At 44.9% G+C, this 18,086-nt stretch overlaps 2 protein-coding genes and 1 long non-coding RNA gene across 7 annotated transcripts in view; 2 read left to right on the top strand and 1 right to left on the bottom strand.

Annotated features, from left to right (window-relative positions):
• WAC (WW domain containing adaptor with coiled-coil) overlaps positions 1 to 2,555 on the bottom strand; it is a 53,397-nt gene extending 50,842 nt beyond the window's left edge. The window contains exons 1-3 of one of the 2 annotated variants that reach the window (XM_042816921.1): positions 2,421 to 2,555; positions 2,260 to 2,296; positions 653 to 848 (exon numbers count right to left, since the gene is read on the bottom strand). In XM_042816921.1, coding sequence (XP_042672855.1) covers positions 653 to 848; positions 2,260 to 2,296; positions 2,421 to 2,461 — 274 coding nt within the window. In that variant the 5' untranslated portion in view covers positions 2,462 to 2,555. The remainder of the gene's footprint in view (positions 1 to 652; positions 849 to 2,259; positions 2,297 to 2,420) is intronic. The other variant, XM_042816920.1, reaches the window with a different exon arrangement.
• Positions 2,556 to 3,234: 679 nt separating this feature from the next.
• Positions 3,235 to 6,660, top strand: LOC122159394 (Sjoegren syndrome nuclear autoantigen 1 homolog). 3 transcript variants are annotated; one of them, XM_042816924.1, is made up of 2 exons: positions 3,235 to 3,290; positions 4,347 to 6,609. In XM_042816924.1, exon 2 carries the CDS (start codon positions 4,406 to 4,408, stop codon positions 4,748 to 4,750), a length of 345 nt encoding a protein of 114 aa, XP_042672858.1. In that variant the 5' UTR covers positions 3,235 to 3,290; positions 4,347 to 4,405; the 3' UTR covers positions 4,751 to 6,609. The 3 variants fall into 3 exon arrangements, with proteins under 3 accessions (XP_042672858.1, XP_042672857.1, XP_042672856.1); XM_042816923.1 differs by having other exon boundaries at positions 3,239 to 3,294; XM_042816922.1 differs by lacking the exon at positions 3,235 to 3,290 and adding an exon at positions 6,620 to 6,660 and having other exon boundaries at positions 3,686 to 4,793.
• Position 6,661: 1 nt separating this feature from the next.
• On the top strand, positions 6,662 to 11,551 carry LOC122159395. 2 transcript variants are annotated; one of them, XR_006168489.1, is made up of 2 exons: positions 6,662 to 8,691; positions 9,717 to 11,551. It is a non-coding gene; the product is annotated as an uncharacterized LOC122159395 (long non-coding RNA). The 2 variants fall into 2 exon arrangements; XR_006168488.1 differs by having other exon boundaries at positions 9,713 to 11,551.
• Positions 11,552 to 18,086: the final 6,535 nt, after the last annotated feature.

The following is an 18,086-nucleotide window of genomic DNA, read 5'->3' as shown; positions in this document are numbered from 1 at the left end:
GAAAATAACATCATCTTAAAACTTCTGAGCATGCTATTATCATTTAAGTTACAGTGTAAAAAGACAGGAGGCTACCTGACTAAGCTTCTGCCAAGAGATACTGTACTAAGTGCTGTCTTTGATTTTAAAATTGCTAGGAGTTCTACACAGCAACTAGAACTAGATACAAAGCTTTTTCATCATTTTACAATGTGTATTCTATGAAGCACAGAACTTTACAGGAACACGAAATTATTTAAAAAAATTTAAAAAATTAAATTATTAAACACTTTACAGGAACACGAAATTATTAAAAAAGCCAACAATTTAAGCCTCTAAGACTGCCAATAGTAGTGAAAAATCTAGAATACGGTTTCATCTTATTGAATGTTGCAGTATGTCTGAAATAAGTCAGATATGCTAATTAAAAAAAAAAAAGAAGTTAATTTAACCTTCGTAGTTTAAATAAGAACTATCATACCTGCAAAAATAAGACAGCTAACAGGTGTTACAATGCCTACTTCCAAGGAAACATGGTTCTTGGTTTCACTGTAGTCTTCCAAGCACCAAAGAACATCGCTTAGCGCAATGCTCCCTTCACCTGAGTAACAACTGTTTAATTCTATGAGAAAGCAGTAATTGCTTAAATAAAGGTTAATTAAAGATAACTCACCACCATCCCTCTCTCTAACTCTGTGAGTATGCACACTTTTTGCTTTACTGTGCCCTGTGTTGTCACCGTATTTGTTTTCAGGGCTATCAGAGCGCCGCAACATTTTATTTGGTGGTGAAGGATCTGTGGTGTCTCGCATCTTGTCATGACGATGATCACCACCACTTGGGTGACTCTTGGATGAGTACTTAAGAGCCTGAAACAGATCACAAGAGAACAGGCATTTTCATTAAAGTTACAGAATGAACGTTCTAACATCAGTCATAAATTTTAGATCTTTTTTCCAAGATACTTTTTGAAGTAATTAATTTTCATTTCCCATTTAAACAACCACCATTAGTCCTCCTAATTTTAATTACCTACATTAAAGCAACAAGTTCTGTAATTAGGACAAAACCATTTGCTCCCACCACGACATCTAACGTAACATTTGCTGTTAAAATGAGCCTAATTTCTTTTTGTTTCAGTGAGGGACTGCAAACTTTAAGCAGTAAGTGGGCCACAATACTTCTGGCACTTAAAATAAGCACAAGTGCAGCTGGTATCAAAGAAATAAACAGAAAGTTACATTTAATCAGAGTAAACTGTAAATATCCATACTGTAATGGAGACCACTTCCTTTAGCCTCTACCTTAAGCTTCTGCAGACAGACTTCAGTACTAGCAAACCCACAACAGATACAATAAAAATCTAGAATTTCTGTGGGGATGTAAGGGGACAAACATGTAATGTGACAATTCATTTGGGAACTTTTACCAAAACATGTTCTGTCTCTCCTTGACCTGCTCAGTTTTGCAGAGCGAGCTTCTGAGTGGCAACTGTTTACATTACGTGAACTGTCACTGACAGCTGCCTCGGACTGTCAGATGACACTTCACAGTGAGAGAAATACTCAGAAATGTAATAAAATGGTTCAGTTACGTGCCCTAAGAAGAGCAGTGTCACAACACACGGCGTTCCCCAGACTCACACCCTCCTCAAGGTATAATTCCTTTTTTTTCCACGGACAAGGCAGAAGACGATGGGATTCGTTGTACTCAAAGTGAAGTTATTGCCAAAAGCTGGAGGATCTGATGTTTTTGAACACACCTAGCAGCTGGCAACTGTAGAAAGGAAGCCTTACCGGCAACCCCAGTTCAGGGTCTAAAATCGTGCCCTGCTCAGGTTACAGCCTGCAGCGGCACTTTTGGGGAGAAGAAGGGCCTCGGGGAGGGGGGCTGGGGGCGAACAAGCCTCCTTTTGTTTTTAGGAGAAAAACGTTCGCCTCCCCCCGGCTCTCGGCTCCTCCGCTCGTGACCCCGCCGCGCTCTCCCGCCCCTGGGCTCGCACCTCCCGGCGGCTAGGCCCCGGCCCCGCGCTAGGCCTCTCCTCCCGGCCTGGCCCTCGCAGCGGCGCAGCGGCCCCGTTCTCCCGGCTGCGGGCCGCCGCCTCGCCCCCTTTTCCCCCCCCCGGTGCCCGAGAAGGCGCCGCGGGCCGGGCAGAAGCCGCGCGGGGCAGCGCGGCCTGCGGCGGCGGCCGAAGCCTGGGCCGGAGTAGCTCCCCCCCCCCTTCCCTTCCCTGCCCTGCCCCGCTCCTCCTCCCGGGCCTAGCGGCCGGCGCGGCGGTACCTGGTAGGGCTGCGAGTCCCCCCTGCGGTCGTGACAGCTGCGGAGAAGGCGAGAGAAAGAGAGAGAGAGAGGCGTTAGCGAGGGCCGTTACCGGCCGCCGGGAAGGGGCCCAAACATGGCGGAGGCGGGGGGAGAGCCGCGGGGCCGAGGAGGGGATTTACCCATCACTGAGTCTCTGCTGTTTCCTCGCATACATTACCATCAATGCCCGGCCTGTGTGTGTGAGTGTGAGGGGACCAGGAAGGGACGGCCGCGGCCGGGCCACGGGCGCCGAGGGGGGAGGAGGGGAGCGGCGCTCCGCCTCGCCGCCGACCGGGGGCAGGGAGGGGGCAGGGAGGGAGGGGGCGGCTCGGCAGCTGGGCTGGGAGCGGCGCTCACGGGCCCATCTCCGCCGCGCGCAGCCTGAGGGGAGACGCCGGCAGTTCGGCCCCGCTGAGGCGCTCCGGGAGCGCGGACTCCGTCGCTGCCGCCGCAGCCGCCTCCTCCCCCCGCTGCGCCCGCCGCCGCCGCCGCTCCTCCAACTACATCCGGGAAACTCGGGCGACGCCGCGCTCGGTTAACGTCGGCTCTTTTCGGCTCTTTCCGACGCGCTCCGTCCCCTCTGTCCCCTTTGCTCTCGGGCGACTCTGCCTTCGGCAAACATCGGCCGTCTCCGCCGAGTCCAACGCCCTTCAGTCTCTCCCTTCGGCAAACGTCGGCTTGTTCCGTAACTCTTCCCCCTTCCTCCCCCCTCCGGCCGGCCGGCCCGCCTCGTCCTCCTCTCCCGAACGCTACCTGTCTTCGGAAAACATCGGTTATTTCCGTAGAGAGGCTTTCACGCTCCCGTCAGGGTGACGCCGCCTTCGGAACCGTTCGGCTATTTCCGTGACCCCTCGCCCCGCGGCTCGGCAGCGCTCCCGCTCGGCGCGGCTGTTGGCGGGGCGCGGCCGATCGGCCGAGGGGAGCGTACGGGGGCCGCGCTGCGGGCGGGCCGCGCGAGGGGAGCCCCGCGGCTGGGCGGCCGGTGCGAGCCGAGCGGGCGGCAGCGCCAGGCAGGTGGGGGCGATGGGGGGGGGGGGCCGCGAGAGGAGCGGTGAGGGCGGAGGGGGGATAGGAAAGGGAAGGTCTCCCCTCGCCTCCCCCCCTCCCCTTCCGCCCGGCGCCTTGATGTATAGGCAGGAGCCATTTTGTGTACGTCGGGCTGCGCGAGAGGCGCTCGGCAGGGAGAGGTTGTTAAAATGTCCCTTGGGAGCTGGCGGGCCGGGCCGCCTCTCGCCTTCCCTCGCAATTCCTCCCGAGGCGGCGGCGGGACTCGGCCGCCTCGCGCGCGGGGGGAGCGGGTGAGAGTGAGGGGCGCTGAGGGCCGGCGGGACCCCGCGGTCACGTGACTTCGCCGGGCCGGGTCCAGCGGCGGTGCACGTGTACAGCCGATGGGGCTCGGCGGGAGCGCTGCGCCTGGCTCGGGGCACGGCCTGGGAAGGATGCGGGGCTGTTGGAGCGGGTCCGGAGGAGGCCACAGGATCGCCTGTAGAGAAAGGCTGAGGGAGCTGGGGCTGTTCGCCCTGGGGAAGAGAAAGCTCTAGGGAAATCTGATGGGGGCTTTCCAATGCTCGAAGGAGCTTGAGAATGGGAGGGAAGTAAGCTCTTTACACGGATAGGTAATGATAGGACAAGGAAGAATAATTTTCAGCTAGAAGAGGGGAGATTCAGATTAGATGTCAAGAAAATTTTTCACTGAGAGAGGGGTGAGGCCCTGGCGCTGCTGCCAAAGAAGCTGTGAGTGCCCCGTCCCTGGAGGTACTCACGGCCGGGTTGGATGTGGCTCTTGGCAGCCTGAGCTGCTGGGTGGGAGCGCTGCCCATGGCAGGGGTTTGGGAATAATAGTCTTTAAGGACCCTTCCAACCCAAACCATACTACGATGTGAAGCCCGAATCTTGTCCTGCCTCCTTTCTGATAAGAGAAGCGATACAGCACACCTCAGAACTGTCCTGCTGGCTTGTAGTAGCACATCTTTCCCTGTGACTCTATGTGTTTAAACGTAGCATAGCAAAAACTCTTATTCCATATTTTTTCTTTCTGTTTTTGTTTTTGTATTAATGTGCGGAAGGCCGCTGCTGAGAGGAGTCCTCAGGAAGCCGTTGGAGAGCTCAGAGACAGGAGCAGAGGATGACGCAGCAGGGAGCTGTTCTTCAAGGTTACAACAACGAGCTCGTCAAGTGTATTGAAGACTTGTGTATGCAAAAAGAGGAGCTGAACAAACAGATCCAGCAAGCAGAAGAGGAAAAAAGTAAACTCCAACATGAAATTCAAGTTCTGAATGAACAGTTGGAGTGCGTGTGTGAAAACCTGGCTCAGAAGGTAGCTTCACGAAATGAGCTTGATAAAATTCTTGCTGAAACTGAAGCTGCTTACATGAAGATTTTGGATAGTTCCAGAACTTTGCTTAATGTCCTGAAGAAGGAAGTGGGAAGCTTAAAGCATGCGCCAGAGCTGAAAAGTAATGTAACCTGAAGCTATCAAATGTCTGGACTTGGCAATTCTAAAATCCCACTAGGTGAGATGTGGTCAGGCACAGAACCCTACAACAGCAGTGTAAGCTGAGGGGGCTTTCTTCCAACCTTTCCACATTTCCCATGATTTTTAAATGCATTAGAAAAACTGTAGATAAAACAAATGAAATAAAGTTACTGTTTTCTTATTAAAAAATTAATAATAATCTTATATAATTTCTTAAATCACTGCAAAACTATATTGCAGATGCATAACTGAACTAGATTTCAGGCTGTCGATTTTGATGTAGTGATGCTTCAAGGCTCTTCTGAAAAACAGGAAAAATGTTTTACTGGTTAGCTTTCGGATGGTTACTGTGGAATGCCTGTTTGATAGAATATGACTTTAAATCTGGACAGAATGCTTGCATTTTTTTCCATTGCTCTTTTAGTTGTGTTCATGGCTTCTCTGAAATCCTGCTGCCTTTCTTCCGTATGCTTTCTTTTCCCCTACATCCATGTCTAGAAAGAAGACCACTGTAGTGAATGAAAGTAGCTCAGGCACTACTGCTTCTTGCTTTACTGTTGGGGACCAAATAGGAATTAGCTATTTAGCCTTCTCCTTAAGGAGCCTGGAGTCATCTCTGTGATATATTTACAGCTCCTGTTCACAATCATCTCTTAGCTGGAGTTTTGGAGGGATAATTTGAGGAAAACATGATTTAAGCAGGGTACGAAAGCTTAAACTGTAAGACTATGTCAGGCTTATGTATTTTCTGAAACTGTACTCTAAAGCCTTGATTAGAAAGAAGTTATGCTATGGTGAGAGATGGATTTGAGTGCAAGTGGGAGGCATGCCCTTGCAGGGCACAGTGCTGCAGGGAGCTGTACCATATAAATGAGGACCAACTAATATTGGAGTAAGGTTGGAAAGAATAGTGAACAACCTGGAATGGAGAGAAATAAATGCATGTGAAGGGTCAGAATTAGATTAGTAGTAAACATGCAGCTGTTAGACATTCTTGTAGGTGAGATTAAATAGAACCAAAGTCAGAGAATAGAGAGGAGGTAAGAATATAGCAGAGATCTCTGTCTTGTTTCCATTTCTGGTACTTACTGAATACGTGTGCACATGCATTTTGTCCTGCTCATTCATGTATTACAGCAGCAGCTTTATGTTTAAATCAAGCCTTCATAACAATTCGCTAAATTGGAGGAAATGCAATTGCAATCTCTTTTCTTGATAACTGTGTCTCTCAGGTACAGGTATAAAGAGTGTGCAGATATGAATAGTTTCAGTAATAGCTCTTCACCAATAATTATAAACAAATTTTATATCCTGTTTGCCATGCTACGGGGATTAGCGAGACAGAGCTCATCAACAGTTTACTTGTATAGCTTTGCCACCGGCTTCCCCTGAGTAATGCGGAGGTGATAAAATTAGATGATCTCAGGAGTACTGCTATTGTTGCAGTGCCACAGTATTCATGACAGCTTTGTTTATATTGAAGTGAAACACAAAAGCCAAAACATTGTTTCTTTTTTAGTAGCAAAAAGGTGGATTGGGCTGGGATGCCTCTTGGCAGTGTCTCTCCTCTTAGTCTGGTCAAGTACTGATTAGTTTATATCAAAATAGGATATCTCAGAAAAAGTATGGACTGAACAGCAAGGACTTTAAAAAAAAAAAAAAAAAAAAAAGCATATGTAAACTGATTCATCTTGTTATATAGAAGGGAGTTTGAAATTGCCTACGTGAAAAAACTTATATCATGGAAAGTTTGTTTACAAATTGACATAACAGTGCAGTGAATTCCTAATATGTAATGACTATTGGTTTGCTTGTCTTCAAATAATCATAAGCCATAAAAATGTATCTCCTTGCTTTATTTAGGATGCTAAAACTGAAAAAAGGAATCACAGAGTCAGAGAATCACCAAGGCTGGAAAAGACCTTCAGGATCATGCAGTCCAACCAGTCACCTATCACCAATAGTTCTCACTAAACCACGTTCCTCAACACAGAATCCAACCATTCCTTGAACACCTCCAGGGTCGGTGACTCCACCACCTCCCTGGGCAGCCCGTTCCAGTGCCTGACCACTCCTTCAGAGAAGTACTATTTAAAAAAAAAAATGAGTCTTTAAAGATGTGTACTTCGCAACCTTTATTTCCTCAAAGTGCAGCTGTATACTTGGAAATGTATTTAAGTTCAGATCCACAAATGGAGAGCAATAGTAGTATATCTCCAGGGCTGTTGTCAAGTGACTGCACCCTGGCAGTCACTGGGAAGTGCACCAGTGTAGCTCAAAAATGCCTCCTGCCTTTATATTTTGTATTGACCCAAATTATTTTAGTGCATCCTATTACTGAAGTCAAAAGCTTTTTTCAAGTGCATGGGTGTTCTGTCTTTTTGTCAGAAGTTAGGTATATTGCAAATCTTGGCATAGAAAGCTTTTCTTTAACAGCTTAAGTTTATTTAGAAAACAAACTAAGGCATTGCTAGAATAGAACTGGTAATGTGGAGATGACAGCAGCTATGTAAGGTTAGCCTGCAAAGGAAAGTTTGCCTGAAATAAGACTGGCTATAAATCTAAAGCATCATATTTGTTCCTGGCTTTATATATATATATATTTTGTCAATTTTTATATGGCTTTTAGACCCAGTAAGATACATGTCTATTACAAGCTAGAAGCTGTAATGGCAAAGTTTGTGTTACTGAACTGTGGTGCTGGATCAGAAGCTGTGCTGGGTGTGTTGTGCCTTATTTGCTGAACGAAGACACACAGATTTTGGAATGCTTATCTGTGCTTGATTCAAAGCTTCAGTGAGATACATCCAGAGCACTGGGATCACTTCCTGACTTAACGTCATGGTGCTTCTTCTACCTGGCTTGCAAGTAACAGTGTGGAACTGGAGGAGAGGTGATGATTTCCCACTTTTAAAGCAATGTTTCTTAAATATGTATTTACCACATACAACTCCAGTGATCAACAGGCTTTTCAAAACACTGGAGTATTAACTCCTGCCAAGTAAACTAAGTTTATGATCTATGTGGTGTTTGGTGGTTACCAAATAAACTTGGGTGCTATGTTGAAAGTAATTTTCTGTGTGGAGGTGGTTACACAAACCACTGGGTGAAGAGCTGCGAGTCACTCACCGTCCATAACTGGCAGCAGAGATGCTTCTGTTCAGTCCCCACATGAGAATTCTGCTACTCGTGCTATAGGAATGGGGGTGAATGGGCTGGCATGGGTGCTAATTTTAGGGGTGGAAAGCAAGGAGAAATTACAGATGTACTAGGAGTTGTAGTTTGGGAAGATAAATTGTAAGAGGGCATGATAGAAATGGATGTTCACCTCCTCTTCATTTCTGTTTCAGCTGTAAGTGTATTTGTAGTGAGCCATTACCTGCAGTTCCTGCTGCCCAATAAATCCAATTTTGGATATCAACTGGGGCTGACCATAAGTCAGGACAGCCTCCCTCATATTTCCTCTTCCTGGACTTTTATTCTCCTGGCCAAATAAGTTGGCGTGTTCTGCTTTGCAGTGACCAGCTCCAACAGGAGGCTATTGGGAGCACTGTCCAGAGGGTCTGAGCAGAGCAATGTCCTGAGAGAGGTGATGCTTTGCCTTCCTGTAAGGTGAGAGAGCCCCAAGCCTGAGCTTGCAGCTTGTTGAGTACGTGTGCTGCCAGGCTTGTTACTGTTGTCTCCTAATTTTGTAGCTCCTAGGAACAGCAATTGGTGAACTGCTGGGTCTGACAAAGAACCCAAAATGCTGTCAGTTTATCAGATGCACTCAGTGTTCTGGTTTTTTTTTTTTTTCAGATTGATCTTGAGGAATGTCAGGTTTTTGGATTCTGAACATGGTGAATGCATGAGGTTTCCTCAGACTTGATGGAATTTTAGATGCCCAAAGAACTGTCTGTTCAAATGATGAAGCAAGCTGTAATCTAAACAGACAAGTGAGTCTTAAACTGCAATTCCAGAATTCTGTGTCTCAATTCCATCTAGCTTTTGAGGTATAAGTGAGTCGTACTGCAAATGGATTAGGTGGATTATGTTAAATTGGAACAAGACATTTATGCTGGAACAGGAGTATTCAAAAGACTGTTAGTGAAAGGATTGAATGTCTACAGTTAATTCATGCTCTAGATGAGTTCTGTGCAGAAGACTGGTATCTATTACTCCTTAGAGGATTTTGCTTGTTGGAAGAAATTTGAGTTGGAAGATGTAGCTCGGGGCAGTTGCTGAAATTATCCTTAACTTCAAGATGTGGTTTGCATCAGTGGCTGAAATTATCCTTAATCTTGAGTAGATCCTGAGCTCTTGGATTTTTATATATGAAGTAGATAAATAATATTTTTATACTTACTTAATATTACTATACTTAATATTTTTATAAGGTTTTTCTTCTTGTGAGTGAGGATGAATAGAAGGTTCAATATTGATTTGGTTGCTTTTTTAAGTTAATTGATGCATGGATATGCAGGTTTTCCTAAAATCAAAGGGCTCAATTAGCTGTTTCGTGTACCACTTACAGCAACTGCTTTATACCTTTTTTGAAAACCGGCAGCACTTAGTTTGCTCCTTGCTCCTTACTGCTTTATAAATCTGTATTTAATTCTGTGGTCTCATTATGTTACTTGATTGTTGTATTTCTCAGTTGGTTTTCAGATAAAGTTTCATGCAGTATCCCCCTTTATCTAAAAGCCAGATGTGTGCAGGGGACACATTTAGCTGGTAAAGTAATGTGATGGAGAGGTTCAAGCTTGCAGAAGAGGGGTTTATATATTGTTTCATAGCTTTATCTGATGGGATTTGTGCTGAAAGGAATGAGGTGTTTGGTTTGATATTACAAAAATGTGATTTTTATAAGGGGTAAAGGCCCGTAAAAAGCAGCTTCATTTTTGTAACAATTTCAAAAGTAGTCTCACAAGATCTCGTGGGGTGGCACAATCAGTACGTTTGGTCTGTTTCTGCAAGACAGGGCTACAGGCACACCGCAGCCACCGCTACAGCAAATTCGACAAAATCTCTGTACGGACTTGAAAATCTCCTTTAGCTGTAGCATTGAAAATCACGGTGTCAAACTCACCACGTCTGAGCAGAGGAGCAGAGCAGCCGGACCATCGCCCTCTGGAGGTGTGACTGATCACGGTTCCACCGCTGGATGCAGGAGCTTCTGTTTCTCTGGCACGTCTCACCCCAAGGCACGTGAAGTCACCTTGCTGTCTATACAAATTCCTATTTTTAGTGTTATTTTTGCTGTTTTATTTTTATGAACCTCCTGATACAAGAGACATATTCTGATCAGATGTGATTATGAATCTCTCTTCCAGAGACAAAATCTTTTTTTTTTTTTTTTTTTTTTTGTATTCTGCATGCTTTAAATTGTTTAAAGCCTCTTTTTTTCTTGCACAGTCAAAGTGCTTGAGATGAAAACCAGCATGATAGTTGGGCTCTTGTGATGCATTTTTATGTAATTATTATTCAAAGCTGAACTGTATTAGAAGTCAGATGTTTAAAAAACAAAGGAAGCAGCAATAATTCTTCATTTGTTTATACAGTTGCCCAGTTGCAGAAATCCTGCTAGAGATTTGTGCTGCTTACTGTGCAGTTCTAAGGGGAATGCTTGCTGAAATGGACAAACCTGAGGGTCTTCCCATTAAATATAGGTCCTTCATCAAGAATAGTTACTGGCTTTAAAGGAAGAGATGCCTCACCCTGAGGAGCGTGGGCCAAGGAGTGGAAGAACACTGTTGTTAGTGCAGCTCATCATAAAGGGTTATGGGGCGATTCAAAGTAAGTGGTTGTAACAGTCACACTTCATAAAGCAAGCTGAAAAAGAGCAAACCCAATCTGTGCTGACAGTCACAAGGAATGTAGTATCTGATCAAACCAAGTTAGCTTTAGAAGCAGGAGTGCAGGTCTAGCTGAAAGCAGTGCATCTGCTGCAGTGCTGGGCTCAGCAAGGGTTACCTTACCCTGCCAAACACAGCAGTGTGAATGCTGATGATATCTTGTGCACTCAGAAGTCACTGGACTTGTCAGAGCCGCGCCTTCTGCCTGGTGTTTGACGTAGGATTATACATTCTCAACCTGCGTATTAGAGGGAAGGACAGAAAGAACAGAACAAGGACATGCTTTTTGCTATTATTTCATGTAGTACGCAGTGCCATGATGATATTTAAGCGTTACTCACTTCTCCATGGATACATCCAGTGTGACAAACCACCCCTGTTCCAGAGCAGCTCCTCACACTTCTCAGTGCTTCCTTCTCCAGTCCCTGCTCTTAGACTTTGCGAGCTGACCGTAGGAGGTGGGTCACAGAACACACAGACTTGCCAGTCGTTGTTCATTGATTACTTTCACAACTCTAATCTTGTTCAGATATCTTGTCTTTATAGATCCTGCTGTCTTTCTGATGTTCAACAAGCTACTCAATGCCTTCTGTTGGTCTATGTAAGACCACCAGGTGTTTGTACCAACATCGTTTAAGGGACTTCTGAGCATTGAGGCTCTTTAATGTTTACATTCATTAGTGGATCTGCATTTGAGTCCCTTACAGCAGAGTTCTGACCGTATGTTACAGCAGCAGGCTGTATGGCAACCATTTCTACCACAGCTTTTGCTTTGGGTTCATGGAATTGAAATAGCCTGGCAAGTCAGGAACTGGTGATGTGGATGGACATGGCTCTTCCACTGAGAAAATAAGTTGGTTCTATGAATCCAGTTTAAAAACCTCTTTGCTGTAGGACAGATGACACTTGACAGCAGTATTCTCTAATTTCAGACACTACAATAAATGTGTATGTATGTGTATGGGTGTATGTATATATATGTGAAGTATTTCAGTAAGTATCAAATGTTCTAAGTAGAAGCCGGCCTGATATTTCAATACTGTCTGCCACTAGAAAGGACAACTTAAATAGATCAGTCATTAATTACTTTCATTAGGTCTTGTGCCCTCTGCTTTCAGGAATCCCCATAGCCTTGCTGCTTAGTTCCTTCCTCTTCTTCATGCTGTGTTGGCTTTTGTCAGCTGCTTTCTTTCTCCTCCTGCAGTTATCCTGGTTCCTAGCCCCTTTGCTGATCATGTTTTTAGTTATCCCAGTCTGCCAACCAGAAACACACTGCTCTTCTGCCATGTGTGAGTTAGAGATACTTCTGTTATCTTCATGTTGACCAGATGTATTTGTGCATACTGGGGAGGAAGAAAAAATATGCAAAAAAACCCACACCAAAAACCACCTGCTTGCAAAGATAAATTGATTTCACTTCATTTGATAATGCCACAAACATTCAGGTTGGACAGGGTAAGAATTTCAGGCAGAGAAATGTTAGGGTAAGAATTATTTGGCAGAGAAATAACAGACACCTGATCTGAGAAGAGCTATATGCTATGAAAAAATCCATGCTACCAAGATTGGCTTTTAGGCTGAGGTGTAAGTGAATGCAACCTAGCTCTCCATCTTTGTGATACACTGTGGAGATCGAAGAAAAGGTGTTTTATTTTTGTCAGTGAAAATATCCTTGTACCAGCAGTCTATAAATATGGGATGTGGTAACACATGGCCTGGGAATAATACAGGGACACCATCCAGACGTGCATGGATGGGTTCAGGAAATTCAAGGTGCAGATCAAACTGCATTTGGTGAGGGACGTGAGGAATAACAAGCAGGGGCTCTATAGTACATTGGTCAGAAGAGACGGGCAAAGGAGAGTGTATCCCCTCTGATAAATGAGAAGGGAGAACTGTCTGCAGCAGACATGGAGACAGCTGAGGTACTCAATGAGTGCCTCAGCCTTTATTGGCAGTCAGGTTTCCCATGCATCTCATGTCCCTGAATGTCAAAGTGGAGTGGGGGGCAGGGGAGCAACATTCCTCCCACTGTAAGAGTGCAGCAAGACCAAGACTGCTTCATGAGACTGAATATGTACAAGTCTATGGGGTGGACAACATGCATTCCAGGGTTCTGAAGGAGCTGGCTCATGTGGTTGCCAAACCCCTCTCCATCATATTTGAAAAGCTGTGGCTGTCACGTGAAGTCCCCAGCGACTGGAAAAGAGAAACATCACGTGTATTTTTAAGAAAGTGAGAAAAGGTGGCCTGGGGAACTATAGGCCAGTGAGCCTCACCTCTGTGCATGGGAAATTCATGGAGCAGATTCTCCTAGAAGTGATGCTGATAGCACTGCTATATGCAGGGTGACTTGAGTTTGTGCCAGAAATGACTGCACTGTGTTTCAGCAAAGCCTATAATTGGGTTAAAAAGAGGGAAAAGGAGTGCAGTGTTGGAGCTTGCAAATCAATGATCTCACTGATGAAGCCGTGTAATTCTTCATGCACTCTATCATAGAATGATTTCGTTTGGAAAGGGGCCTTGAAGGTCACCTAGTTTGCTGAATGTGACCTATATTGCAAAATAAAAAACTTGTGCAAAGTTAGAGTGGGACATGCTAGCAGTAAGGCTACTTGCAAATTGTTAAGTTAAGGCACTGTATGCATTCAGTAGTTTTCTTTGTGGTCTTTCTCCACTTTACAAACTAATATATTCCTCAGTAAGGTGCATTAGAGATGAATGTTCCAGATGCAGACTGGAAGGAAAGGCAATTAACGGATGGCCTGCTGTGAAATCTCTGGGCACCAACAGTTTCTGCACAGAATTTTATCATTTTTAAGGAACAATTGGTTTTCCTGCTATGTGGGGTGACTGAATGCAAACAGTTTCTGAAAGAGGAGAGCAGCTCAATCATTTTCACAACAGCTAAAACCCTACAGGTTTGCATGTAGGTTTCTACTTTCATCAAATAGTAGCAAAGACTTGGTGACAAGCTGGTTCCTCTGGACCAGAGAAAATTCTCCTTTCTTTTATGGGCACACATCATTTCAGCTCTGATGAGGGGAGAGCAGACTTCTGATATCTTGTGAAAGAATCCGAGGAAGAGCAGGCCTCCATCACACAGAAGGGAAAGCATAAAAGGGCAAAATTGCTGGCCTTGATCTCAATTGCTGGCTTGCTGGCAGAAGTAACAAGTGAGAGGGGCTTTTTATTTTTTAATTCCCTCCCTCCTACATCATTATTGGTCTGAGTATGGAAAGAATTTTCTTTCTCTTTAAAGGTACGAATAATAATAAATGAGATAATCTGAAAAAAAGAAAAGCCAATTCCATATGGTAGGAGGGTAAAGCTGCCCCATGGGAGCACTATTTTTCTCCTTCAGTAAAAAAAAAAATAGCCATCATGCAAATTTTAAAATCCAGCAGCCATTGAAGGGGAAGGGGAAACAACAAAATGCTGTGTTTGCCTGTAACTGTGGACCAATTATTCTTCCAATAGCTGCATTCATGTGTGCAGTTCCCTGGTTACAAAGAATGTGGATTTTTGGCCTTGAGCCTGTTTATCTTAAAATCCATTTTTTGTTTATTTTAAGTGAGCTTGCTGATGCAGTACACTTATTGGTGATGATTTAGATATGAAGTTAATCTATAACTGTTAGTAAAACCATGTATTGATGTAGCTCTGAAGCATTAAGATGACCGTTTTAACTTTACCAATGTGTTTTTTATAGTTTAAGATTTTAGTGAAGTCAGCAGCAAGCAAACACAATGAGGTGTGACTTGGCTACTGTGGACTTCAGTTATATCTTCCCTTATTGCCTTGCAGGAACACTTCTGTTTTAAGTAACTTCTGCATTTGGTTATTTGGTGGGAAATGTTTTAAAGAGGTCTGAAACGTTTGTTCTAGCTAACAGCACGTGTCCTGAGTAAAGCAGCATTTTGCCTGCAGAAGCTGTGGGTGCCCCATCCCTGGAGCCATTCAAGGCCAGGCTGGATGGGGCCTTGGGCAGTCTGATCTGCTGGGTGCAGCCCTACCCATGCCTGTGTCTGGGGTTGGAACCCAATGGGCTTGATGGGCCCTTCCAACCCAAGCTGTTCTGTGATTCTGTGAAAGCACTTCTTGTTTCTGCCTCCCGTGGAGCTCTGGTCACTGCAAGTTTCTCCTGGCTTTGGGACCATCCATGCCCATGATTTGGCCTCAGATCTGAAATGGAAGCTCTAAGAAAAAGCAGCTAGATTTAAATATGGCGATAGATGATGGCTTGTTGTCTCCTCTTTAATTTTACTGTACAGAAGGGAGGTCTGAGGCACCAGGGCTGCACTGGCAGAGAATGGATTGCTACAACTGGAGAAATTATTTTCTCACATTTTTTCCAAGCTCTATCTTTGAATTTACCTGCCAAATGTGTTAAGGACAGTATTTGTCTAAGCCAGGAACTCTCAGCACAGCCTCAATTTCCCAACCTCTTAATCCCACCTGACACCAGTGAGCACATTGGACAAGGTGCTGCAGGGTGCTGGCAATCACAGCAAGCTGGCAGTGAGAGCAAGGCAATGATGCTGCACACAGCTGAGGCACACGGGCAGTCAGGGCAGCTGGGAGTCTCATCGCTGTTTCTGCTCTGTGCTACTTGAGCCATTCAGTGCTGCTTTGCTGCTTGATTCTGCTCCATCAGGAGGTTCTGATTTAATTTGTAGTTAAAACAGTCTCATGAACAGAAGCAAAGCACTTAAAAACAGCAGAACAAAATTGCTGTGCCATGTCACAGAATTTCAAAGGGGTGACTTTTCCCACCTGTAACTTTCGGTTCTGGTTGTTTCCTGCATGGCAGCAATGCTGAAATACCTCTGGTGCAAAGGTAATAACAAAGCTAATATTAAAATTCACTGGTGAGGTTGGAGATAATACTAAGAATTTAATGAATTCCAGAGGTGTTTTTTAATATCACAAGGCTTACTGAGAGTCTCTGGGTCTCATACTCTGCTGGGTCTCTTGACTTTGTGGCTCCTGGTGCACGGTGCAGAGACCCAGCACTCCAAACCCAGGCGTCCTCTTTGTTCCTCCTCCCCCCCAAAGTTGTATCCTGCTCCCAGTAGAGCAACGGTTGAAAACACAAAACCAAGGAAACATGAAAGGCTCAGAAATAACAAGCAAATATGACTAATTCTGGATCTTTTTAATGACTTAAAATAGTCTTACAGTTTGTGACTGGCCTGATGCATGCTGTTTTGAATGCTGGGTGCTGGTCGTGCTCTGAAGTCCCACTGTTATATTTCCATCAAAAAAGATGCCATTTAAGAAGGGTACTCTTGCACTCCATGGTTGTAGGCACTACAGCACACCCCTTACTTTCTATCTACAAACCCTTCAGCTCCTCCCATTAGTGCCTCTGGCAGCTTCATTGTGTTCTGCAGCAGCTGTGGGTCTCAGTGGTGCTTCAGGCTGAAGATGGGGTGGGGACATCTCCAAACATCTCAATGCATTTAGCTCACTGAAATCAACACAGGAAACACAGAGCGGATTGATGACCAAAGAGAAGGTTTATCTACTAATTACAGAGCTTTCTTTGGAGCCTGAAAAGCTGAAAATATGGACACAACTTAGCTGTGTGTGGGGCAGGAATAAGAAGGCATTTTAGGAAAATTGACATTAGAAAAGAGGGATAAGCTGTTGAGAACATCCCGAGAGATCAAGAAGAATTTTCCTGAGAGGAGAATGTCATAAGAACTGCCAGAACTGGCCATTTTAAAAAATGTTTTGTATTAAAAAATATCTGAATTCAGTACATAACTTATCACAATAGAATAGAAGTAATTATGTCCTCGTCAGCAAAATAGAGATGAATTTTTATGCCATTCCACAATTACTCCTGACAAATGTTTTTAATTTGGCCAAAACAATAGCAAGGAGGCTCTGTGAGTGTCATAATAAGAGATCTAGACCTGAATGATTTGTTTCAGACATCGCCAAGAGGGGACAATAGGAGGGACCAGGATGAAAACATAGAAAACAATGAATGGGGCCACTCATAATTATAATTTTGGCTCTCATCTTTCATTAATAAATCTCATGGTAGTTTGTGGTTTTCTTGGAGTTTCAGCTCCCAGATTCATGGAGTAAATAAGAACCTGCGTTGTCATTGCAGAAAAACAAGTTTCTAATTTTCACCATTACAAGAAAACTTAAACTAGTACAGAGCAAGAAAAGAAACTACTTTCAGTTCTGATCTGGAAAAACAGCCAGGGATAATGCAAAACCGCCCTGCGGCCCTCCTGAAGTGGCAGTGGTGAGAAGCATCGCCCATTGTCCTCCATCCCTTTGCCCACCCCCAACCCAGAAGCTGCCACTGTTCTCTATTATTTGCTCTGCTCTCTCTGTAAACCAGCAGGGCTCAAAGAAGAGGGACCCAGCTCTCCTCGTTAGGATAATTGGGCTGATTTATGAGCACAAGATGCAGCTCGCGGGCTGCAGTGTTCCCACTGAGTCGAGGTGCCCGCTGCCTACCTGGGCTCTCAAATTTCTGCTTGCTTCACACAAAGAAAATATAGAGGGAGATACAGGTATAATTTTTTATTTTCCTTCACAGGGTACTCCTCGCAAGCCCCAAGTCCCAAGATAATATGAAAGTCTAATTAAAATACTAATGGAAAGGGGGAAAATCCCATGATGGACCCTTCCTTAGCATCAACTGAGTAGAAATTTTGGCTTGTAAAACACTCCCTGAGGACTGACTACATCACAGCAATACTGAAAGCCGGTGCTGCTTCATTCCCCTCCTGCACCTGTGACAGTTTGCATTACTTTTTGGAAAGGGTTATGGACTAGGATTTACAGAATGTCCTTTTTTCAACAAAAATGTTACAAGTGTCCTTTATTAATTGCTCCATTTCTTGGTAGCTCCATGGGCAAATACAGTGCACATCCCCCGCTTCCCTGAGAGGTGTTTATGGTCACCTTCACCAAAGAACCATACCCAGCACAGGCCTCTGCTAACTGGAGGCATTTATAGTGCTGACAAGTAATGGAATCATTTTGTGATTCATGCTTCTAGTGCTTTTGTGAATTGTGATATCTTGTCTGAGGGCAAGCTGATGGTACCAGCTTCAGGAGTGGTTATTCATGTTTCAGGAGTGGTTATTCACAGTCAAGAGCCCTCCACACTGTAAAGCCCCTGCATGGCCTCTGAGGAGCCTCAGTGAACCTGAGGAGCTCACAGTATAACCAAGGCAGAGAAGCCAAAGCAACAAGGGAACGAAGCACGTTACGAACAGACATGAGAAACCCACTGTTGTGTGCCAAAGTGCCTGTATCACACACTGCCTTGATGTGTCACAAAAACAAATCAGCGCTGCTATTTTCTGCCACCTCCATACTGCCATATTTTCTGCCACCTCCATCAGATGCACTTGGTGCTTGCCAGACACAGAGCAGAGCTCCCCTTCAAGTCTGAAGCAGGAGAGAGGTGATGGTGGTACCCAGTGGGACCTGGGTTCTTCACTGCAGTCAGAAAATCT

Source organism: Centrocercus urophasianus, unplaced genomic scaffold, assembly GCF_019232065.1.
Source record: "Centrocercus urophasianus isolate 14NV4802_14NV808 unplaced genomic scaffold, USGS_Curo_1.0 seq_16, whole genome shotgun sequence".
NCBI classification, from domain to species: domain Eukaryota; kingdom Metazoa; phylum Chordata; class Aves; order Galliformes; family Phasianidae; genus Centrocercus; species Centrocercus urophasianus.
The sequence above is the reverse complement of the archived record's forward strand: the minus strand, read 5'-3'. Positions and strand labels throughout refer to the sequence as shown.